Raw genomic sequence first — 25,379 nt, 5'->3', positions numbered from 1 at the left:
ACATACTGACTACACCAAGCTCTATACTCTACCAACTGATCCATACAGGATAACTACTAACATACTGACTACACCAAGCTCTATACTCTACCAACTGATCCATACAGGACAACTACTAACATACTGACTACACCAAGCTCTATACTCTACCAACTGATCCATACAGGATAACTACTAACATACTGACTACACCAAGCTCTATACTCTACCAACTGATCCATACAGGTTAACTACTAACATACTGACTACACCAAGCTCTATACTCTACCAACTGATCCATACAGGATAACTACTAACATACTGACTACACCAAGCTCTATACTCTACCAACTGATCCATACAGGTTAACTACTAACATACTGACTACACCAAGCTCTATACTCTACCAACTGATCCATACAGGTTAACTACTAACATACTGACTACACCAAGCTCTATACTCTACCAACTGATCCATACAGGATAACTACTAACATACTGACTACACCAAGCTCTATACTCTACAACTGATCCATACAGGTTAACTACTAACATACTGACTACACCAAGCTCTATACTCTACCAACTGATCCATACAGGTTAACTACTAACATACTGACTACACCAAGCTCTATACTCTACCAACTGATCCATACAGGATAACTACTAACATACTGACTACACCAAGCTCTATACTCTACCAACTGATCCATACAGGTTAACTACTAACATACTGACTACACCAAGCTCTATACTCTACCAACTGATCCATACAGGACAACTACTAACATACTGACTACACCAAGCTCTATACTCTACCAACTGATCCATACAGGATAACTACTAACATACTGACTACACCAAGCTCTATACTCTACCAACTGATCCATACAGGATAACTACTAACATACTGACTACACCAAGCTCTATACTCTACCAACTGATCCATACAGGTTAACTACTAACATACTGACTACACCAAGCTCTATACTCTACCAACTGATCCATACAGGTAACTACTAACATACTGACTACACCAAGCTCTATACTCTACCAACTGATCCATACAGGTTAACTACTAACATACTGACTACACCAAGCTCTATACTCTACCAACTGATCCATACAGGATAACTACTAACATACTGACTACACCAAGCTCTATACTCTACCAACTGATCCATACAGGATAACTACTAACATACTGACTACACCAAGCTCTATACTCTACCAACTGATCCATACAGGTTAACTACTAACATACTGACTACACCAAGCTCTATACTCTACCAACTGATCCATACAGGTTAACTACTAACATACTGACTACACCAAGCTCTATACTCTACCAACTGATCCATACAGGACAACTACTAACATACTGACTACACCAAGCTCTATACTCTACCAACTGATCCATACAGGATAACTACTAACATACTGACTACACCAAGCTCTATACTCTACCAACTGATCCATACAGGTTAACTACTAACATACTGACTACACCAAGCTCAACATGTGGGAGATGGTGCACGGGTGTGGCCGGTGTAGTCAGGGGGGTTTTGATCAGAACAACAACATGTTTTATTGTTTTCATTCTGGCCGTTATCCTCCAGGTGTTAGCTAAGACTCTCTGTCTCTCTCCCTCTCCTTTTCTCCCTCTCTCTGTCTCCCTTTCTCCCTCTCTCTGTCTCCCTTTCTCCCTCTCTCTGTCTCCTTTTCTCCCTCTCTCTGTCTCCTTTTCTCCCTCTCTCTGTCTCCTTTTCTCCCTCTCTCTGTCTCCCTTTCTCCCTCTCTCTGTCTCCCTTTCTCCCTCTCTCTGTCTCCTTTTCTCCCTCTCTCTGTCTCCTTTTCTCCCTCTCTCTGTCTCCTTTTCTCCCTCTCTCTGTCTCCTTTTCTCCCTCTCTCTGTCTCCTTTTCTCCCTCTGTCTCCTTTTCTCCCTCTGTCTCTCTGTCTCCTTTTCTCCCTCTGTCTCTCTGTCTCCTTTTCTCCCTCTGTCTCCTTTTCTCCCTCTGTCTCCTTTTCTCCCTCTGTCTCCTTTTCTCCCTCTGTCTCTCTGTCTCCTTTTCTCCCTCTGTCTCTCTCTTCCTTTTCTCCCTCTGTCTCCTTTTCTCCCTCTGTCTCCTTTTCTCCCTGTCTCTCTCTTTTTCTCCCTCTCTCTCCTTTTCTCCCTGTCTCCTTTTCTCTCCCTCCCTGTCTCCTTTTCTCTCCCTCCCTGTCTCCTTTTCTCTCCCTCCTTCTTCTACTCTTTCTCCCTCCTCTCTCTATCCTTCCTCTCTCCATTATCTCTCATCTCTTTCTCTTCCTACTAAACAGAATAAAATCAACTTTGCTCAGGCACGGACCTAAATGAATCCAAATGGCTGTATCTGCAGAAAGTTCAGGTTGATAATGGCTGTCCCTGCCCTTGACCCTACTCCTGTCTGGTAACAACTTGTTACATTTAATTGACAGGAACATTGGATCTCTTCATTCTGTCTGAGTGATTTTTAAAGGGGGAATCTGGGATTCAAAATATCCCACATTGGCAATAAAGTGGTCAGAATATATATTTATCATTCATTTAAATGTTCATTTAAATGTTCAATCCCAGATTGCCCCTTTAAGGGGTTGTTTGTATGCAGACAGTGGCTCTGTGAGGTATCCCTGACAGTAATTTAATGGAATGTTTTAAAAAACAGCCTTCTGTGACAACATCACAACACTGTGCTACGCTAGTTAAACAACATAACACTACGCTAGTTAAACATCATAACACTACGCTAGTTAAACATCATAACACTACGCTAGTTAAACATCATAACACTGTGCTAACGCTAGTTAAACATCATAACACTACGCTAGTTAAACATCATAACACTACGCTAGTTAAACATCACTAACACTGTGCTACGCTAGTTAAACATCATAACACTGTGCTACGCTAGTTAAACATCATAACACTACGCTAGTTAAACATCATAACACTGTGCTACGCTAGTTAAACATCATAACACTACGCTAGTTAAACATCATAACACTGTGCTAACGCTAGTTAAACATCATAACACTACGCTAGTTAAACATCACTAACACTGTGCTACGTCTAGTTAAACATCATAACACTGTGCTACGCTAGTTAAACATCATAACACTGTACGCTAGTTAAACATCACTAACACTGTGCTACGCTAGTTAAACAACATAACACTACGCTAGTTAAACATCATAACACTGTGCTACGCTAGTTAAACAACATAACACTACGCTAGTTAAACATCATAACACTACGCTAGTTAAACATCATAACACTGTGCTACGCTAGTTAAACATCATAACACTGTGCTACGCTAGTTAAACATCATAACACTACGCTAGTTAAACATCACAACACTGTGCTACGCTAGTTAAACATCATAACACTACGCTAGTTAAACATCACAACACTGTGCTACGCTAGTTAAACATCATAACACTACGCTAGTTAAACATCACAACACTGTGCTACGCTAGTTAAACATCATAACACTACGCTAGTTAAACATCACAACACTGTGCTACGCTAGTTAAACATCATAACACTACGCTAGTTAAACATCATAACGCTACGCTAGTTAAACAACATAACACTGTGCTACGCTAGTTAAACATCATAACACTAACCTAGTTAAACATCATAACACTGTGCTACGCTAGTTAAACATCATAACACTGTGCTACGCTAGTTAAACATCATAACACTACGCTAGTTAAACAACATAACACTACGCTAGTTAAACATCATAACACTGTGCTATGCTAGTTAAACATCATAACACTACGTTAGTTAAACATCATAACACTACGCTAGTTAAACAACATAACACTGTGCTACGCTAGTTAAACAACATAACACTGTGCTACGCTAATTAAACAACATAACACTGTGCTACGCTAGTTAAACATCATAACAGCTACGCTAGTTAAACATCATAACACTACGCTAGTTAAACATCATAACACTGTGCTAAGCTAGTTAAACATCATAACACTACCCTAGTTAAACAACGTAACACTGTGCTATGCTAGTTAAACAACATAACACTGTGCTAGTTAAACATCATAACACTACGCTAGTTAAACATCATAACACTATGCTACGCTAGTTAAACATCATAACACTACGCTAGTTAAACAACATAACACTACGCTAGTTAAACATCATAACACTACGCTAGTTAAACATCATAACACTGTGCTACGCTAGTTAAACATCATAACACTACGCTAGTTAAACATCATAACACTGTGCTACGCTAGTTAAACATCATAACACTACGCTAGTTAAACATCACAACACTGTGCTACGCTAGTTAAACATCATAACACTACGCTAGTTAAACATCACAACACTGTGCTACGCTAGTTAAACATCATAACACTACGCTAGTTAAACATCACAACACTGTGCTACGCTAGTTAAACATCATAACACTACGCTAGTTAAACATCATAACCTGGCTACGCTAGTTAAACATCATAACACTGTGCTACGCTAGTTAAACATCATAACACTACGCTAGTTAAACAACATAACACTACGCTAGTTAAACATCATAACACTGTGCTATGCTAGTTAAACATCATAACACTACGTTAGTTAAACATCATAACACTACGCTAGTTAAACAACATAACACTGTGCTACGCTAGTTAAACAACATAACACTGTGCTACGCTAATTAAACAACATAACACTGTGCTACGCTAGTTAAACATCATAACACTATGCTACCCTAGTTAAACATCATAACACTGTGCTAAGCTAGTTAAACATCATAACACTACCCTAGTTAAACAACGTAACAATGTGCTATGCTAGTTAAACAACATAACACTGTGCTACGCTAATTAAACAACATAACACTGTGCTACGCTAGTTAAACATCATAACACTATGCTACGCTAGTTAAGCATCATAACACTGTGCTACGCTAGTTAATTAAACAACATAACACTGTGCTACGCTAGTTAAACATCATAACACTATGCTACGCTAGTTAAACATCATAACACTACACTAGTTAAACATCATAACACTATGCTACGCTAATTAAACAACATAACACTACGCTAGTTAAACATCATAACACTACGCTAGTTAAACATCATAACACTGTGCTACGCTAGTTAAACAACATAACACTGTGCTACGCTAATTAAACATCATAACACTGTGCTACGCTAATTAAACATCATAACACTACCCTAGTTAAACAACATAACACTGTGCTACGCTAATTAAACATCATAACACTATGCTACGCTAGTTAAACAACATAACACTACGCTAGTTAAACATCACAACACTATGCTAGGCTAATTAAACAACATAACACTGTGCTACGCTAGTTAAACATCATAACACTGTGCTACGCTAGTTAAACAACATAACACTGTGCTACGCTAATTAAACATCATAACACTGTGCTACGCTAGTTAAACATCACAACACTACCCTAGTTAAACAACATAACACTGTGCTACGCTAGTTAAACAACATAACACTGTGCTACGCTAGTTAAACAACATAACACTGTGCTACGCTAGTTAAACATCATAACACTACGCTAGTTAAACATCACAACACTGTGCTACGCTAGTTAAACATCATAACACTACCCTAGTTAAACATCATAACACTACCCTAGTTAAACAACATAACACTGTGCTACGCTAGTTAAACAAGCCTTAAACTCTGCTGAGCAACAGCCTGTTTAACTCCAGTTTATCAGGTCTCATCGTGATCATATTACTTGGGAGTAACAGGTGTATGTATGTGGACTGCCAACAATGTATTAGTGTTATTTGAGTGCTGGGGCTGGTACTGTGGTAGTGTACAGGCACTGGAATGAGCCAAATAAGCAGATGGCTAGGTGTGGGATTGTGATGACAGGGATAGCAGGCGTTTGCATGGACTGGCTGTATGGGAAACAGTGATTGTGATAACCAATAAGATGGACCCACACAGAGGGGCGGCAGGTAGCCTAGTGGTTAGAGCGTTGGGCTAGTAACCGAAAGGTTGCTCGATCAAATCCCCAAGCTGACAAGGTAAAACATATCTGTCGTTCTGCCCCTGAACAAGGCAGTTAACCCACTATTCCTAGGCCATCATTGAAAATAAGAATTTGTTCTTAACTGACTTGCCTCGTTAAATAAAGGTTAAAATTATATAAAAACACAGAATAAATTAACAGTCAGACATTGAGCCAAATGAAGCCTAGGAATCTATTAGTACTGTGATAACTATTAGTTGTCCAGAGTTGTATTACCTGTGTTCCTCCACACACTGGACAGCCAGGTAACAGCAGAGGTCTGGGTGTGAGCCTAGCAGACATGATGCTGCACCGATCACCACTGTCCACAGGGGGAGCTCTCTCACTGCTCCAGGATAGGGGCCGTTCTACAGGGGCCTGCCTAGGGGTGCCTACCCGCTGGAGAGAGGCCTCAGTGGGGGTGGAGGGAAGGTAAGGATATCCATTCCCCTGGATCTGTCCTTGACCTCCATCCCCACCGAGCCACCTGTCCCTGCCCAGTTCGGGTGCTCCTCTCTGGGGTGGAGGATCCCTGAAGGCCAGGGTGTGCAGGAGGTTCCTGGGGCTGTCGTACTGTAGTCTGAGAAGGCTGGGTGCCTGGTACTCCTCACTCTGCCACCGAGGGGCGCCAGAGCTATAACCACTAGTCCTGGAGGAGGAGGAGGAGGAGCAAGACGGGGGGCAGGAGCAGGGAGTAGGGGGGAAGAGAGGGCCGGGCTCAGGGGTCCTTAAGGACTGAGGAGGAGGTGGAGGATGTAGAGAGGGAGGAGGGGGAGGAAGAGAGGGAGGAGGTAGAGAGAGAAGAGGGGGAGGTAGATTAAGGACAGACCCAAACTCCTCCCCTCCTCCTTGACTGGCTGTGTCCAGGCTGCCCGTACAGGAAGAGAAGCTCCCAGAGTAAGACGATTGGCTGCTGGCCATGGCGATGCCTATCCCGCTGTCCAATGAGCTTTGGCGCCCGCTGTCGTGGAGACTACGAGAGTGGGAAGGCGGTTTGAAAGGGGGGCGGTTCATGACAGCATTATAGAGATCCTCGTCCAGATTGGTCGAGGACCTCGCAGTGGGAGGGCCCGACAGGGTCTCGGTTGAGGAAGTGGGGCGTTTTGGCTCTGGCCATAAAGGGAAGTGGCTTCCGTAGCTGGCGTCTGATTGGCTGGAGGAGGAGGAAGAGATACTGCTGCGGTCGTCCCCGGCAACAGAGGTGCTGTAACTGGAGGTGGAGGCTGGGGAAGATATTATTGATTAGCTGACTGATTGATTGATCAAAGGTCAATTGAGTAAAGGTCAAATGATTTAAGATTTAAGTGAATTGATTGATTGATTAATAAAACGGTGAACTACTAACTACGCGGTTTATTGATGGTTCAAATACAGTCAGGCGATGAACTGAAAACTGGGATTATTGATTGGTGGATTGAGGTATTGATTGATTACCTGTACTGCTCTGTCTACTGCTGTGAGACAGCATACTGAGTCTTCTCTCTAGATCCGATGTTTCATGGTTGATCCTCTCCTCTGAGGAGGACCGGCTAGCACTGGGATCTATACACACACACACACACACACACACACACACACACACACACACACACACACACACACACACACACACACAAACACACGCAACACACACACAGACACACACACACACACACACACACACACACACACACACACACACACACACACACACACACACCACACACACACACACACACACACACACACGCACACACACACAGCACACACACACACACACACACACACACACACACAGCACACACACACACCCCGCCCCCGGGAACAGAGTAATATATCCACAGCTTTATCTACTGTCTGTATAACGAACACAGGTACTACTGAAAGAAAGGGTCAGACAGGTCTCTCAACTCTCTCTTTAAAAGGTAGGTAGCATAAACATAACCACATGTAAATGTACATGCATTAGTATACACATCAAAAGGCTCAAAGCAAAGTTACCCCTCACCTTTCTATGTTGGGAGTTATTACATAAAACCCATCAGAATTACGGAAAACTGCCAAAGTCATGTCGGAAAAAGTTTTTCCCGGAGTGTGATGTAATATGGAGGACCGGCAAGCCAGCCTATTTTTATTATAATGTAAACTCCATCAGAAATAACTTCAAATGTATAACTTCCAATGAAACCAAATCGTTGCACTCATGACTACGGATTGAAATGACATTTTCTAATTTACAAGCAAATACGTTTTGAATTTATTGTTACAAATCAACTTGCAAGGTTGCTAGCCCTACCAGCCTGCTAACGTTACATTAGCACTGAATGAGTCAGACAGTTGCTATTAACTCCTAGCTTACAGATACATTAAAGTAAACCAAAGTTTAGGAAATACATAATGCCATCTAACCAGTTATCAAAGAATGTTAGCTATATGCAGTTATCTTAGTCTGCAAGCTAACCAGACAGCTAATAGCTATTTAGCCAACTAGCTATTAGCCTAGCCAGCCCAGCTAACTACCACGGTTATGGTTGACAAGCTAGAGCCCAGCTACTGGAGACCAGCTAGAACACAACAACTAAAACATAACCGCAGATCAAAAGCAAAGAGAGAGCAGAGACTGATAGTTGGGGCCCATCGGATAGTTAAACGTTTAAAAGAGTACAGGCAGAGTTAGCTACCAAAGTGAGGGGGAGGCAGGCTGAGTTAACTACCAAAGTGAGGGGGAGGCAGGCTGAGTTAGCTACCAAAGTGAGGGGGAGGCAGGCTGAGTTAGCTACCAAAGTGAGGGGGAGGCAGGCTGAGTTAGCTACCAAAGTGAGGGGGAGGCAGGCTGAGTTAACTACCAAAGTGAGGGGGAGGCAGGCTGAGTTAGCTACCAAAGTGAGGGGGAGGCAGGCTGAGTTAGCTACCAAAGTGAGGGGGAGGCAGGCTGAGTTAACTACCAAAGTGAGGGGGAGGCAGGCTGAGTTAGCTACCAAAGTGAGGGGGAGGCAGGCTGAGTTAGCTACCAAAGTGAGGGGGAGGCAGGCTGAGTTAACTACCAAAGTGAGGGGGAGGCAGGCTGAGTTAGCTACCAAAGTGAGGGGGAGGCAGGCTGAGTTAGCTACCAAAGTGAGGGGGAGGCAGGCTGAGTTAACTACCAAAGTGAGGGGGAGGCAGGCTGAGTTAGCTACCAAAGTGAGGGGGAGGCAGGCTGAGTTAGCTACCAAAGTGAGGGGGGAGGCAGGCTGAGTTAACTACCAAAGTGAGGGGGAGGCAGGCTGAGTTAACTACCAAAGTGAGGGGGAGGCAGGCTGAGTTAGCTACCAAAGTGAGGGGGAGGCAGGCTGAGTTAGCTACCAAAGTGATTGGGAGGCAGGCTGAGTTAACTACCAAAGTGAGGGGGAGGCAGGCTGAGATAGCTACCAAAGTGAGTGGGAGGCAGGCTGAGTTAACTACCAAAGTGAGGGGGAGGCAGGCTGAGTTAGCTACCAAAGTGAGGGGGAGGCAGGCTGAGTTAACTACCAACGTGAGTGGGAGGGGCAGATTTAACTCCCGCTTCCTACCCTTTAAGTTGGCATTGTATCCCTATCTCTTCTCCTCCCTTCGTTCCCTCCTCTCTCCCCCGATCCTCTCCTCCCCTCCCTCCCCTCTCCTCTCCTACCTACTCCCCCCTCCCCCCTCTCTTCCCTACTCTCCCTCCCTCCCCCTCTACCTACTCTCCCCTCTCTCCTACCTACTCTCCCTCCTCTCCTCCCCTCTCCCTCCCTCCCCTCTCCGCTCCTACCTACTCTCCCTCCCCCCTCTCTTCCTTACTCTCCCTCCCTCCCCCTGTACCTACACTCCCTCCCCTCTCCCACCTACTCTCCCTCCCCTCTCCCACCTACTCTCCCTCCTCTCCTACCTACTCTCCCTCCTCTCCTCTCCTCTCCTACCTACTCTGCATCCCTCCCCCCTCTCCCCTCCTACCTACTCTCCCTCCCTCCTCTATCCTCCAATCCTCGCCTGTCTTCTACTCTCTTTAACTAAGTCTTCCTATCTGTGACGTCAAACTGCGGCGCCTGGCTGCAAATGTATGGTTTCCCCTGGATATAGTTACACTCACTATCTCTCTCTGCCACGATTCAGTGAAAAACCCTGCCAATTCACACACCTTCACAGGGAGGGGAGGTGTGTGTCTGTGTGAAAAACCCTGCCAAAGGCTGGGACATTTACAAGGAGATGTACATGACAGCTGTGTGTGTGTGTGTGTGTGTGTGTGTGTGTGTGTGTGTGTGTGTGTGTGTGTGTGTGTGTGTGTGTGTGTGTGTGTGTGTGTGTGTGTGTGTGTGTGTGTGTGTGTGTGTGTGTGTGTGTATCAGCACATTTACAGGGAGATGTATATGAGTGTATGTCTGCCAGGCTGTGAGTGTGTATGTTTAAGAGTGTGTGGGTTTATGTGTAAGTGTGTGTGTGTGTGTGTGTGTGTGTGTGTGTGTGTGTGTGTGTGTGTGTGTGTGTGTGTGTGTGTGTGTGTGTGTGTGTGTGTGTGTGTGTGTGTGTGTGTGTGTGTGTGTGTGTGTACACTATGTCCTGTATGTATGTGTGTGAAAATGCAAGATGGGGTGTCAAGTATCTACCCCCTGTCACTAGCTTAGCATGACGGCTAGCTAATGGCTAATGCTAACCGCTAAGCCCCTACAGCAGGTTTAGTCACTATGTTGAATGGGGTGTCGACTAACACTGGCTAGCGCTGGCTAGCGCTAAACTATGCTAGGCTAATTATAGCACTTTTATAGCACTGAATGTCTCAGGTTAAAACAGGCTGCAGCACCCAAGCTTCTCAGACCTGACAGAAGCAGATATGTATACATACTCTGTATACACAGACATGAACACACAAACACACTCTCTCTCACACACACACAGACATGAACACACAAACACACTCTCACACACACACAGACATGAACACACAAACACACTCTCACACACACACAGACATGAACACACAAACACACTCTCACACACACACACACAGACATGAATACACAAACACACTCTCACACACACACACACAGACATGAATACACAAACACACTCTCTCTCACACACACACACTCCTCTATACACCTCCCTGTAAAATGTGCAGATACACACAAGCGTGCGCACACACACACCTCTATACACCTTCCTGTAAATGTGCAGACACACAAGCTTCCCTTGAGAGGTGGGGAGATGAGGCCATCAATCGTTCCATTGACAGCTATTAGTGGTAGTGGTATCAGATGCTTAAAAAAAAAATATATATATATATATATATATATATATATATATATATATATACCAAAAATATTATTATAATAACAATAATAAACACATAATCATACAAATAATACTCAAATAAAACATTTAATACAAATAGAAAAAAGGTAAGTCTAAATCAGAGCTAATTCTCATCCTATCTAAAGGCTGCAATCTCATCGGCACTGATAATCTCTCTCCATTGGCTGAACTAGAGCTCCCTGCAAATGAAGTGAGGGGGCTGGCACCCTATTCCCTATATGTAGTGCACTACTTTAGACCAGAGCCCTATGGCACCCTATTCCCTATATAGTGCACTACTTTAGACCAGAGCCCTATGGCACCCTATTCCCTATATAGTGCACTACTTTAGACCAGAGCCCTATTGCACCCTATTCCCTCTATAGTACACTACTTTAGACCAGAGCCCTATGGCACCCTATTCCCTACAGAGTGCACTACTTTATCAAGTAGTAGGGCTTTGGTCAAAGCTAATCCACTATAGGCAGTGGTGTGCCATCATGGATGCTAAGGGAAGCCAGGCTTCCTCCCAAAAATGTAACAAGAACAATTATTTATCTTTCGTCATCATTTTCCTTCAATTCGCAAGAGGCTGAATGTATCTCACAGGACAAAGCATTCGAGCGAGCGAAACAGCGCCCCTCTGTCTCTCTATGTGTAGGCCATCTATCTGATGCTGTGTGGTCATAAAGAGTATGACAATGTTGCCGCCCGTAGCATTGAATGCAAGGGAAGTCAGCGAGCATTTGGGCATCCCTTGATTTTTTAAAAAAAGTATAAAATAATAGCCAATCAGTGTTGAGCTAAACGGAGTGAATTCAACTGTGATTGGTCCTGGCGTACCTATATATATATATAAAAAAAAATGTCAAGGGAAGCCAGCTTGGATTTGGCTTCACTCCTATCAGATCACATTGAGATCATACGTCATGGACAGAAACAACTTGAATTTTTTGCATCTTGTTGTGTTGTTGTCCTCTAGTGGCTAGCTAGTGTAAATTGGACCTTTCCTAAATTAGCCATGGATGGAGATGGGGATTTGGACTTGTGGTTTTACTTAATTCTCCGTAATGGCTAATGATTATAACGGTGATTCTGATCCAACCATTAATTCATACATTGTTGTGTTCTGGCCTGAGAGGATGGGAGTTCAACATGTAGCTAGATGTAGAAGGCTAATGTTAACTAGCTAACGTTAATCATGAATGGAAGTTAGGCTAGCGAGCATTTTAGCCACGTAGCCTGTGAGCGTGCACTCACACACAGAGAAATCAGTAACCATGGACAGCCACATTATATTTAGCTCACATGATTGGACTAAATAGTTGTTGGTATCTTTTAGTTGTCACTGTATTAGACTAAACAGAGGTGATTTGATGATGTTGAAGTGTTGAAGTGTAAATGGTGCTGGAATAGTGGAGGCAGATCCTGTTTTCTTTGTGACTTGCTGTAACTCTGTGGTTCTAAATCAATAGTTGTTCAGTGGTCAGAAAATGTCAGAAACATTACCTTGCTTGACCATGCTGTAGGTCATGTAACTGTTTGTTACATACAATATGCTGTGTGAATTTAACCGGACAGAGGTTTCTATCTGCTTTTGTGATGAAACAAAGGTGTGGTTGAATTTATTCTGCCACTGTGTCTTCTTATTGTCTCGGCCTTCAGGCTTATAGCCTATATCACAGTGTCAAGGCATATGAATTAACCTCTTGAGGATACCCTAGGATAGGGGGCGCCACAGCGCATTTTGAAAAAAAATCGTTCCCATTTTCAACGGCCTACTAATCAAACTCAGAAGATAGGGCATGCATATACTTATTATATATGGATAGAAAACACTCTAAAGTTTCTAAAACTGTTTGAATGGTGTCTGTGAGTATAACAGAACTCATTTGGCAGGCAAAACCCTGAGACATTTTCTGACAGGAAGTGGATACCTGATGTGTTGTATTGAGTTCTAACCTATCCCATTGAAAAACACAGGGGTTTAGGAATATTTTGGCACTTCCTATTGCTTCCACTAGATGTCGCCAGTCCTTTCACAGTGGTTTGAGCCTTATAGAGTCAAAACTCAGTGAATGACAGGAGTTTGAAATTGGTCACAGGGGATGGGCCATCACCATTATGACGCCGGCGGCCATGTCTGCCCCCACCTTTGGAAACGGTTTTAAAGGCAATGAAATCATCCCCCTCGAATCTTATTGGCTCTCTTGGTGTTAGTGGCCCTGAACATTTATTTTATACAACGTTTGACATGTTTGAACGAACCTACATGCGCGAGGATTGCTTTCAGTATGAAGTGCAGAGCTGCGTTTGGAGAGAGCCATAGGACGCGCTACCAACATCAGGCTAATGGAACGTGAAGTATGGACTTTTTGACCGAAAATACATCTGTTGTGGACCTGGGATGCTTTCTGATGAAGACAACTAAAGGTAGGCGATTATTGACAATATTATTGAAGATGAGATGGTTCATACTGTTGCATCCAAGATGGCGCCGAGCACTGTATATTAGCTGATTTTCTGAGTATCGCATCTCCTTTTATCGCAAAGTGTGATTACCCAGTAAAGTTAATTTAAAATCTGGTATGACGGGTGTTCTCAAGAGATATTCATCTATAAATGTTAGATTGACAATATACATTTAAAAAATCGTTATAGTATAGCAATTTATTGAAACGTAGCATTGTTTACCGGGACGCTTTTGAGGGGAAATTAGGTAGTCAACGTCAGACAGAGATGTAAAATGCTGTTTTTATATATAAATATGACCTTTATTGAACAAAAGAATGCATGCATTGTATAACATGATGTCCTAGGGGTGCCATCTGATGAAGTTTGTAAAAGGTTAGTGCTACATTTAGCTGTTTATTGATAATATGTGATGGAAGTGGTTGGTCGGAAAATGGCTATGAAGCTGCTTTTTACGATGGACTCATCTAATATAATCTAATGATTTGCTTTTCCTGTAAAACCTTTTTGAAATCGGACGACGTGGGTCGATTCAGGAGAGGTGTATCTATAAAAAAAAAAAAAAAATATTTTTTAATTTTGTAAAAAATTATGCTAATTTTTTAATGCTAATTGGCGATATGATTTTTCGCTGGATTTTGATCCCGCTAACGGGATCAGATGCTCAAGAGGTTCAGGTCATAGAGAAAACAATGCAATTATCTCAACACACAGGTTTATTCTGCCCCTGGGTCTAGGACTGTGGCAGTGATGACATTTCGTCAGCCGGTGATTGTAAAGCAAATAACTGGTCGGTCTCACGGTAATTGACAGTTAATTAACATGAAGTCATTTAGCATCTCCTGTCTTCCAGACAGACCACAAGCCACTGATGCAGACCTTTGGAACATCTACATTTAATAGGTCTAATAAATCCATGTAATATAGTCTACACCTTCACAATGAATCCATTATTTATTTTAGACAGGTCTAAAGAAACATGATATGAAGAAGATTTAGTCTATTTCAGAAGAACAAAATAACATACTCTGAGTTGTCCTTATGTTAGGTCCTGATGTGGCTAGGCCATATGGCTGTGGACTACACTAGTTCATTTAGCAGGTCCTGATGTGGCTAGGCCATATGGCTGTGGACTACACTAGTTCATTTAGCAGGTCCTGATGTGGCTAGGCCATATGGCTGTGGACTACACTAGTTCATTTAGCAGGTCCTGATGTGGCTAGGCCATATGGCTGTGGACTACACTAGTTCATTTAGCAGGTCCTGATCTGACTAGGCCATATGGCTGTGGACTACACTAGTTCATTTAGCAGGTCCTGATGTGACTAGGCCATATGGCTGTGGACTACACTAGTTCATTTAGCAGGTCCTGATGTGGCTAGGCCATATGGCTGTGGACTACACTAGTTCATTTAGCAGGTCCTGATGTGACTAGGCCATATGGCTGTGGACTACACTAGTTCATTTAGCAGGTCCTGATGTGACTAGGCCATATGGCTGTGGACTACACTAGTTCATTTAGCAGGTCCTGATGTGACTAGGCCATATGGCTGTGGACTACACTAGTTCATTTAGCAGGTCCTGATGTGGCTAGGCCATATGGCTGTGGACTACACTAGTTCATTTAGCAGGTCCTGATCTGACTAGGCCATATGGCTGTGGACTACACTAGTTCATTTAGCAGGTCCTGATGTGGCTAGGCCATATGGCTGTGGACTACACTAGTTCATTTAGCAGGTCCTGATGTGGCTAGGCCATATGGCTGTGGACTACACTAGTTCATTTAGCAGGTCCTGATCGTGAGCTAGGCCATATGGCTGTGGACTACACTAGTTCATTTAGCAGGTCCTGATGTGACTAGGCCATATGGCTGTGGACTACACTAGTTCATTTAGCAGGTCCTGATGTGGCTAGGCCATATGGCTGTGGACTACACTAGTTCATTTAGCAGGTCCTGATGTGACTAGGCCATATGGCTGTGGACTACACTAGTTCATTTAGCAGACCAGATTTGCTTAGAATTCCGTGGCATTATTTTATATTATAGAATGAAGAATACAATTGTACAAAGCTGATTAAAATAGAAGGATGTTTTCTCCAAACGATTTGAAGGAGTGGGCATTCTGTGTTGAGCGGCTAACAAAGAAACAGGAAGTCCTATAGGCTTAATTTACAGTTATTTATTCTACTCTAGTTGTGATACAAAAAAAGGCTGTGTGTGTTTCTCTGAGTGATCTGTCTACTGGTGGGCACCTCATCTCTAAGGCTGTGTGTTTCTCTGAGTGATCTGTCTACTGGTCAGCACCTCGTCTCTAAGGCTGTGTGTTTCTCTGAGTGATCTGTCTACTGGTCGGCACCTCATCTCTAAGGCTGTGTGTTTCTCTGAGTGATCTGTCTACTGGTCGGCACCTCGTCTCTAAGGCTGTGTTTCTCTGAGTGATCTGTCTACTGGTCAGCACCTCGTCTCTAAGGCTGTGTTTCTCTGAGTGATCTGTCTACTGGTCAGCACCTCGTCTCTAAGGCTGTGTGTTTCTCTGAGTGATCTGTCTACTGGTCAGCACCTCATCTCTAAGGCTGTGTGTTTCTCTGAGTGATCTGTCTACTGGTCAGCACCTCATCTCTAAGGCTGTGTGTTTCTCTGAGTGATCTGTCTACTGGTCAGCACCTCATCTCTAAGGCTGTGTTTCTCTGAGTGATCTGTCTACTGGTCAGCACCTCGTCTCTAAGGCTGTGTTTCTCTGAGTGATCTGTCTACTGGTCAGCACCTCATCTCTAAGGCTGTGTTTCTCTGAGTGATCTGTCTACTGGTCAGCACCTCGTCTCTAAGGCTGTGTTTCTCTGAGTGATCTGTCTACTGGTCAGCACCTCGTCTCTAAGGCTGTATGTTTCTCTGAGTGATCTGTCTACTGGTCGGCACCTCGTCTCTAAGGCTGTGTGTTTTTCTGAGTGATCTGTCTACTGGTCGGCACCTCGTCTCTAAGGCTGTGTGTTTCTCTGAGTGATCTGTCTACTGGTCAGCACCTCATCTCTAAAGCTGCGTTTCTCTGAGTGATCTGTCTACTGGTGGGCACCTCGTCTCTAAGGCTGTGTTTCTCTGAGTGATCTGTCTACTGGTCAGCACCTCGTCTCTAAGGCTGTGTTTCTCTGAGTGATCTGTCTACTGGTCAGCACCTCATCTCTAAGGCTGTGTTTCTCTGAGTGATCTGTCTACTGGTCAGCACCTCATCTCTAAGGCTGTGTGTTTCTCTGAGTGATCTGTCTACTGGTCAGCACCTCGTCTCTAAGGCTGTGTTTCTCTGAGTGATCTGTCTACTGGTCAGCACCTCGTCTCTAAGGCTGTGTTTCTCTGAGTGATCTGTCTACTGGTGGGCACCTCATCTCTAAGGCTGTGTTTCTCTGAGTGATCTGTCTACTGGTCAGCACCTCGTCTCTAAGGCTGTGTTTCTCTGAGTGATCTGTCTACTGGTCAGCACCTCGTCTCTAAGGCTGTGTTTCTCTGAGTGATCTGTCTACTGGTCAGCACCTCATCTCTAAGGCTGTGTTTCTCTGAGTGATCTGTCTACTGGTCAGCACCTCATCTCTAAGGCTGTGTGTTTCTCTGAGTGATCTGTCTACTGGTCAGCACCTCGTCTCTAAGGCTGTGTTTCTCTGAGTGATCTGTCTACTGGTCAGCACCTCATCTCTAAGGCTGTGTTTCTCTGAGTGATCTGTCTACTGGTCAGCACCTCATCTCTAAGGCTGTGCGTTTCTCTGAGTGATCTGTCTACTGGTCGGCACCTCATCTCTAAGGCTGTGTCTTTCTTTATAAGGTGTGAGGGTTCAGTGACCAGCCGGAGGAAGACGACATGACAACATCCTCCTCAGTGGAGAAGTACTCAGTGGAAAGCCAATTAGTACACAGCCCAGTCCCACTCATTGCTTTGTGTCTTCCTCTATATAGGTGTGCCAGGAGAGCAGCTGGGGGGAAGGATTTGGGAGTAGAGACGAGGACCTGGGAAGACGTCAGATTTTCTTATCCCAGAGAAAGTTTTGTTTACTGGGGCACCTTGTCTCTCTGTTAACCAAGACAGGCTTTAGGTAGAGAGAAGTGTTCCTCCTGTAACTATGGAGACGACAGTCTAAAGACAGGTTTAGGTAGAGAGAAGTGTTCCTCCTGTAACTGTTATGTGTAGATGACAGTCTAAAGACAGGTTTTAGGTAGAGAGAAGTGTTCCTCCTGTAACTGTTATGTGTAGATGACAGTCTAAAGACAGGTTTAGATAGAGAGAAGTGTTCTTCCTGTAACTGTTATGTGTAGATGACAGTCTAAAGACAGGTTTAGGTAGAGAGAAGTGTTCTTCCTGTAACTGTTATGTGTATATGACAGTCTAAAGACAGGTTTAGGTAGAGAGAAGTGTTCCTCCTGTAACTATGGAGACAACAGTCTAAAGACAGGTTTAGATAGATAGAAGTGTTCTTCCTGTAACTGTTATGTGTAGATGACAGTCTAAAGACAGGTTTAGATAGATAGAAGTGTTCTTCCTGTAACTGTTATGTGTAGATGACAGTCTAAAGACAGGTTTAGGTAGAGAGAAGTGTTCCTCCTGTAACTATGGAGATGACAGTCTAAAGACAAGTTTAGGTAGAGAGAAGTGTTCTTCCTGTAACTATGGAGACGACAGTCTAAAGACAGGTGTCGATAGAGAGAAGTGATCTTCCTGTAACTGTTATGTGTAGATGACAGTCTAAAGACAGGTTTAGGTAGAGAGAAGTGTTCCTCCTGTAACTATGGAGATGACAGTCTAAAGACAGGTTTAGGTAGAGAGAAGTGTTCTTCCTGTAACTGTTATGTGTAGATGACAGTCTAAAGACAGGTGTCGATAGAGAGAAGTGTTCTTCCTGTAACTGTTATGTGTAGATGACAGTCTAAAGACAGGTTTAGGTAGAGAGAAGTGTTCCTCCTGTAACTATGGAGATGACAGTCTAAAGACAGGTTTAGGTAGAGAGAAGTGTTCTTCCTGTAACTGTTATGTGTAGATGACAGTCTAAAGACAGGTTTAGATAGAGAGAAGTGTTCTTTCTGTAACTGTTATGTGTAGATGACAGTCTAAAGACATGTTTAGATAGAGAGAAGTGTTCTTCCTGTAACTGTTATGTGTAGATGACAGTCTAAAGACAGGTTTAGGTAGAGAGAAGTGTTCTTCCTGTAACTGTTATGTGTAGATGACAGTCTAAAGACAGGTTTAGGTAGAGAGAAGTGTTCTTCCTGTAACTGTTATGTGTAGATGACAGTCTAAAGACAGGCTTAGGTAGAGAGAAGTGTTCCTCCTGTAACTGTTATGTGTAGATGACAGTCTAAAGACAGGCTTTAGATAGAGAGAAGTGTTCCTCCTGTAACTGTTCTGTGTAGATGACAGTCTAAAGACAGGTTTAGGTAGAGAGAAGTGTTCCTCCTGTAACTGTTATGTGTAGATGACAGTCTAAAGACAGGTTTATGTAGAGAGAAGTGTTCTTCCTGTAACTGTTCTGTGTAGATGACAGTCTAAAGACAGGTTTAGATAGAGAGAAGTGTTCTTCCTGTAACTGTTCTGTGTAGATGACAGTCTAAAGACAGGTTTAGATAGAGAGAAGTGTTCCTCCTGTAACTGTTCTGTGTAGATGACAGTCTAAAGACAGGTTTAGATAGAGAGAAGTGTTCTTCCTGTAACTGTTATGTGTAGATGACAGTCTAAAGACTGGTTTAGATAGAGAGAAGTGTTCTTCCTGTAACTGTTATGTGTAGATGACAGTCTAAAGACAGGCTTTAGATAGAGAGAAGTGTTCTTCCTGTAACTGTTCTGTGTAGATGACAGTCTAAAGACAGGTTTAGGTAGAGAGAAGTGTTCTTCCTGTAACTGTTCTGTGTAGATGACAGTCTAAAGACAGGTTTGGGTAGAGAGAAGTGTTCTTCCTGTAACTGTTATGTGTAGATGACAGTCTAAAGACAGGCTTTAGGTAGAGAGAAGTGTTCTTCCTGTAACTGTTATGTGTAGATGACAGTCTAAAGACAGGCTTTAGGTAGAGAGAAGTGTTCTTCCTGTAACTGTTATGTGTAGATGACAGTCTAAAGACAGGTTTAGGTAGAGAGAAGTGTTCTTCCTGTAACTGTTATGTGTAGATGACAGTCTAAAGACAGGCTTTAGGTAGAGAGAAGTGTTCCTCCTGTAACTGTTATGTGTAGATGACAGTCTAAAGACAGGTTTAGATAGAGAGAAGTGTTCCTCCTGTAACTGTTATGTGTAGATGACAGTCTAAAGACAGGCTTTAGGTAGAGAGAAGTGTTCTTCCTGTAACTGTTATGTGTAGATGACAGTCTAAAGACAGGTTTAGATAGAGAGAAGTGTTCTTCCTGTAACTGTTATGTGTAGATGACAGTCTAAAGACAGGCTTTAGGTAGAGAGAAGTGTTCTTCCTGTAACTGTTATGTGTAGATGACAGTCTAAAGACAGGCTTTAGGTAGAGAGAAGTGTTCCTCCTGTAACTGTTATGTGTAGATGACAGTCTAAAGACAGGCTTTAGGTAGAGAGAAGTGTTCTTCCTGTAACTGTTATGTGTAGATGACAGTCTAAAGACAGGCTTTAGGTAGAGAGAAGTGTTCTTCCTGTAACTGTTATGTGTAGATGACAGTCTAAAGACAGGCTTTAGGTAGAGAGAAGTGTTCTTCCTGTAACTGTTATGTGGAGATGACAGTCTAAAGACAGGTTTAGGTAGAGAGAAGTGTTCTTCCTGTAACTGTTATGTGTAGATGACAGTCTAAAGACAGGTTTAGGTAGAGAGAAGTGTTCTTCCTGTAACTGTTATGTGTAGATGACAGTCTAAAGACAGGTTTAGGTAGAGAGAAGTGTTCCTCCTGTAACTGTTATGTGTAGATGACAGTCTAAAGACAGGTTTAGATAGAGAGAAGTGTTCTTCCTGTAACTGTAATGTGTAGATGACAGTCTAAAGACAGGTTTAGGTAGAGAGAAGTGTTCTTCCTGTAACTGTAATGTGTAGATGACAGTCTAAAGACAGGTTTAGGTAGAGAGAATTGTTCTTCCTGTAACTGTTATGTGTAGATGACAGTCTAAAGACAGGTTTAGATAGAGAGAAGTGTTCTTCCTGTAACTATGGAGATGACAGTCTAAAGACAGGTGTCGATAGAGAGAAGTGTTCTTCCTGTAACTGTTATGTGTAGATGACAGTCTAAAGACAGGTTTAGGTAGAGAGAAGTGTTATTCCTGTAACTGTTATGTGTAGATGACAGTCTAAAGACAGGTTTAGGTAGAGAGAAGTGTTCTTCCTGTAACTGTTATGTGTAGATGACAGTCTAAAGACAGGTTTAGGTAGAGAGAAGTGTTCTTCCTGTAACTGTTATGTGTAGATGACAGTCTAAAGACAGGTTTAGGTAGAGAGAAGTGTTCCTCCTGTAACTGTTATGTGTAGATGACAGTCTAAAGACAGGTTTAGATAGAGAGAAGTGTTCTTCCTGTAACTGTAATGTGTAGATGACAGTCTAAAGACAGGCTTTAGGTAGAGAGAAGTGTTCTTCCTGTAACTGTTATGTGTAGATGACAGTCTAAAGACAGGTTTAGGTAGAGAGAAGTGTTCTTCCTGTAACTGTTATGTGTAGATGACAGTCTAAAGACAGGCTTTAGGTAGAGAGAAGTGTTCTTCCTGTAACTGTTATGTGTAGATGACAGTCTAAAGACAGGCTTTAGGTAGAGAGAAGTGTTCTTCCTGTAACTGTTATGTGTAGATGACAGTCTAAAGACAGGTTTAGGTAGAGAGAAGTGTTCCTCCTGTAACTGTTATGTGTAGATGACAGTCTAAAGACAGGTTTAGATAGAGAGAAGTGTTCTTCCTGTAACTGTAATGTGTAGATGACAGTCTAAAGACAGGTTTAGGTAGAGAGAAGTGTTCTTCCTGTAACTGTTATGTGTAGATGACAGTCTAAAGACAGGCTTTAGGTAGAGAGAAGTGTTCTTCCTGTAACTGTTATGTGTAGATGACAGTCTAAAGACAGGTTTAGGTAGAGAGAAGTGTTCTTCCTGTAACTGTTATGTGTAGATGACAGTCTAAAGACAGGCTTTAGGTAGAGAGAAGTGTTCTTCCTGTAACTGTTATGTGTAGATGACAGTCTAAAGACAGGCTTTAGGTAGAGAGAAGTGTTCTTCCTGTAACTGTTATGTGTAGATGACAGTCTAAAGACAGGTTTAGATAGAGAGAAGTGTTCTTCCTGTAACTGTTATGTGTAGATGACAGTCTAAAGACAGGTTTAGATAGAGAGAAGTGTTCTTCCTGTAACTGTTATGTGTAGATGACAGTCTAAAGACAGGTTTAGATAGAGAGAAGTGTTCTTCCTGTAACTGTTATGTGTAGATGACAGTCTAAAGACAGGTTTAGGTAGAGAGAAGTGTTATTCCTGTAACTGTTATGTGTAGATGACAGTCTAAAGACAGGTTTAGGTAGAGAGAAGTGTTCCTCCTGTAACTGTTATGTGTAGATGACAGTCTAAAGACAGGTTTAGGTAGAGAGAAGTGTTCCTCCTGTAACTGTTATGTGTAGATGACAGTCTAAAGACAGGTTTAGGTAGAGAGAAGTGTTCCTCCTGTAACTGTTATGTGTAGATGACAGTCTAAAGACAGGTTTAGGTAGAGAGAAGTGTTCTTCCTGTAACTGTTATGTGTAGATGACAGTCTAAAGACAGGTTTAGATAGAGAGAAGTGTTCTTCCTGTAACTGTTATGTGTAGATGACAGTCTAAAGACAGGTTTAGGTAGAGAGAAGTGTTCCTCCTGTAACTGTTCTGTGTAGATGACAGTCTAAAGACAGGTTTAGGTAGAGAGAAGTGTTCTTCCTGTAACTGTTATGTGTAGATGACAGTCTAAAGACAGGTTTAGATAGAGAGAAGTGTTGTTCCTGTAACTGTTCTGTGTAGATGACAGTCTAAAGACAGGTTTAGCCGTTTGTTGTTTTGCTTTCTCTTTTTGGCCACTGCCTTAGTTGAATGTTTATTTTCTTTTGTTTTGTGCCGGTGTTTCAGCGGTGGACGTTACCCTGCACTGGAAAGTTATTTTGTCGGGCAAAAGAACACCTGTTTTAGTAAACTTTCACAAGAAAAGGAATCCCAACCACTGTCTCTGGTCTGGTCATGCTGTACTTCCTGTCTGTGTTGGGGGGTTTGGGACCAGCTTGTCCATTCACAACAGGTTTAAGCACTAAATGTTGTTGTTTTGTCTTCATGGTGCCGTGTGTGTGTGTGTCTGTGTGGTGTACGTGCCCATATGCAGTTATTCTTCCCTCTACAGTCACTAAACCCTGTCTCAACATGTGAGGCCTTCTCAGAAATGGCTGTGAACACACACACACACACACACACACACACACACACACACACACACACACACACACACACACACACACACACACACACACACACACACACACACACACAGACCCCAAAGGGCTTTGAGCATGTGATGCCACCTCCATGCTGGCGCCTCGACACACACACACACACACACACACACACACACACACACACACACACACACACACACACACACACACACACACACACACACACACACACACACACACACACACACACACACACACACACACACACACACACTACACACACTAAAACACCCAGTAAACCTTAGAGTCATTCCTTTGGTAGGAAAATACCTGAGGGAGAAGAGCCTGACTTTACCGAGGACTGATAAACAACGGGGTCCCGCCTGGCTTCTATAATGATAGGGGAAACACTGAAGTATGTGTGTGTGTGTGTGTGTGTGTGTGTGTGTGTGTGTGTGTGTGTGTGTGTGTGTGTGTGTGTGTGTGTGTGTGTGTGTGTGTGTGTGTGTGTGTGTGTGTGGTGTGTGTGTGTGTATACCTGGTAGGTTAGGTCTGAGGCCACTGGGTGTTCTACTAGGAGAGATGCCTCTGACTATACAGTCAAACAGGAAACTGATCTGCTCTCCTTCTGAACAGGACAGGAAGAATACACCAGCCCCTAGAGACAGAGAGAAGAGAGAGAGACCGAGAGAGAGAGGGGGAAGATGAAGGAGAGAGAGAGAGACCGAGAGAGAGAGAGAGAGAGAGAGAGGGGAAGATGAGAGAGAGGGGGGAAGATGAGAGAGAGGGGGGAAGATGAGAGAGAGGGGGAGAGAGAGAGAGAGAGAGAGAGAGAGAGGGGGGAAGATGAGAGAGAGAGAGGGGGGAAGATGAGAGAGAGAGAGAGAGAGAGAGAGAGAGAGAGAGAGAGAGAGAGAGAGGGGGAAGATGAGAGAGAGAGAGAGAGAGAGGGGGGAAGATGAGAGAGAGAGAGAGAGAGAGAGAGAGAGAGAGAGAGGGGGGAAGATGAGAGAGAGAGAGAGAGAGAGAGAGAGAGGGGGGAAGATGAGAGAGAGAGAGGGGGAAGATGAGAGAGAGAGAGAGGGGGGGAAGATGAGAGAGAGAGAGAGAGAGAGAGGGGGGAAGATGAGAGAGAGAGAGGGGGGGGAAGATGAGAGAGAGAGAGAGAGGGAGAGAGAGAGAGAGAGAGAGAGAGAGAGAGAGAGAGAGGAGGGAAGATGAGTGAGAGAGGATAGAGGAACATACAAGCTATTACAAATTGACAACAAACGTTCCAAGATAAAAAATAAATAAAAAAGGAGGCTGGTAGAGATGAGATATTTATCCTGACTAATTTAGGCCAGCTAGTGGAACCATAAAGAGGCTGGTAGTGAAGGCTATCTGCCCTTGATGAAACACAGAGAGGTTTTGTACGTTGTTGTACTGCAGACAAGAAAAGCCTTTGGTTACGTCAGCAATCTTCCAATTCGACGTGTTCCTGTCGTTGTATTAGATCAGTTCCAGACGAAAACATCAATGTGAGGAGAAACCTCAACGTGAGGAGAAACATCAACGTACGTGAGGAGAAACCTCAACGTGAGGAGAAACATCAACGTACGTGAGGAGAAACCTCAACGTGAGGAGAAACATCAACGTACGTGAGGAGAAACCTCAACGTGTGGAGAAACCTCAACGTGTGGAGAAACATCAACGTGTGGAGAAACCTCAATGTGAGGAGAAACCTCAACGTACGTGAGGAGAAACCTCAATGTGAGGAGAAACATCAACGTACGTGAGGAAAAACCTCAACGTGTGGAGAAACCTCAACGTGTGGAGAAACATCAACGTGAGGAGAAACCTCAACGTGTGGAGAAACCTCAACGTGAGGAGAAACATCAACGTACGTGAGGAGAAACCTCAACGTGAGGAGAAACCTCAACGTACGTGAGGAGAAACATCAACGTGTGGAGAAACCTCAACGTACGTGAGGAGAAACCTCAACGTGAGGAGAAACATCAACGTACGTGAGGAAAAACCTCAACGTGTGGAGAAACATCAACGTACGTGAGGAAAAACCTCAACGTGTGGAGAAACATCAACGTGAGGAGAAACATCAACGTGAGGAGAAACATCAACGTGAGGAGAAACCTCAACGCAACCAGAAGATCCTTCAGTAGATGTGTACTATAGAGTCTACAACATGATGACACAACAACATCTTTGTTCAATGTTTTTGTTAACAGAAATGATTCCTATTCTATCCGTCAAAAA

At 43.3% G+C, this 25,379-nt stretch overlaps 1 protein-coding gene across 1 annotated transcript in view; it reads right to left on the bottom strand.

The window, feature by feature from the left end:
• Nucleotides 1-25,379, bottom strand: part of LOC106592458 (protein Dok-7) — a 66,825-nt gene that overhangs the window by 21,149 nt on the left and 20,297 nt on the right. The window contains exons 5-7 of the mRNA XM_082978677.1: nt 23,668-23,787; nt 7,471-7,578; nt 6,274-7,259 (exon numbers count right to left, since the gene is read on the bottom strand). Of these exons, the coding sequence (XP_082834803.1) occupies nt 6,274-7,259; nt 7,471-7,578; nt 23,668-23,787 (1,214 nt within the window). The remainder of the gene's footprint in view (nt 1-6,273; nt 7,260-7,470; nt 7,579-23,667; nt 23,788-25,379) is intronic.

Source organism: Salmo salar, chromosome 08 (assembly GCF_965601325.2).
Source record: "Salmo salar chromosome 08, fSalSal1, whole genome shotgun sequence".
NCBI classification, from domain to species: Eukaryota; Metazoa; Chordata; class Actinopteri; order Salmoniformes; family Salmonidae; genus Salmo; species Salmo salar.
This window is presented reverse-complemented; position numbering and strand designations above follow the sequence as displayed.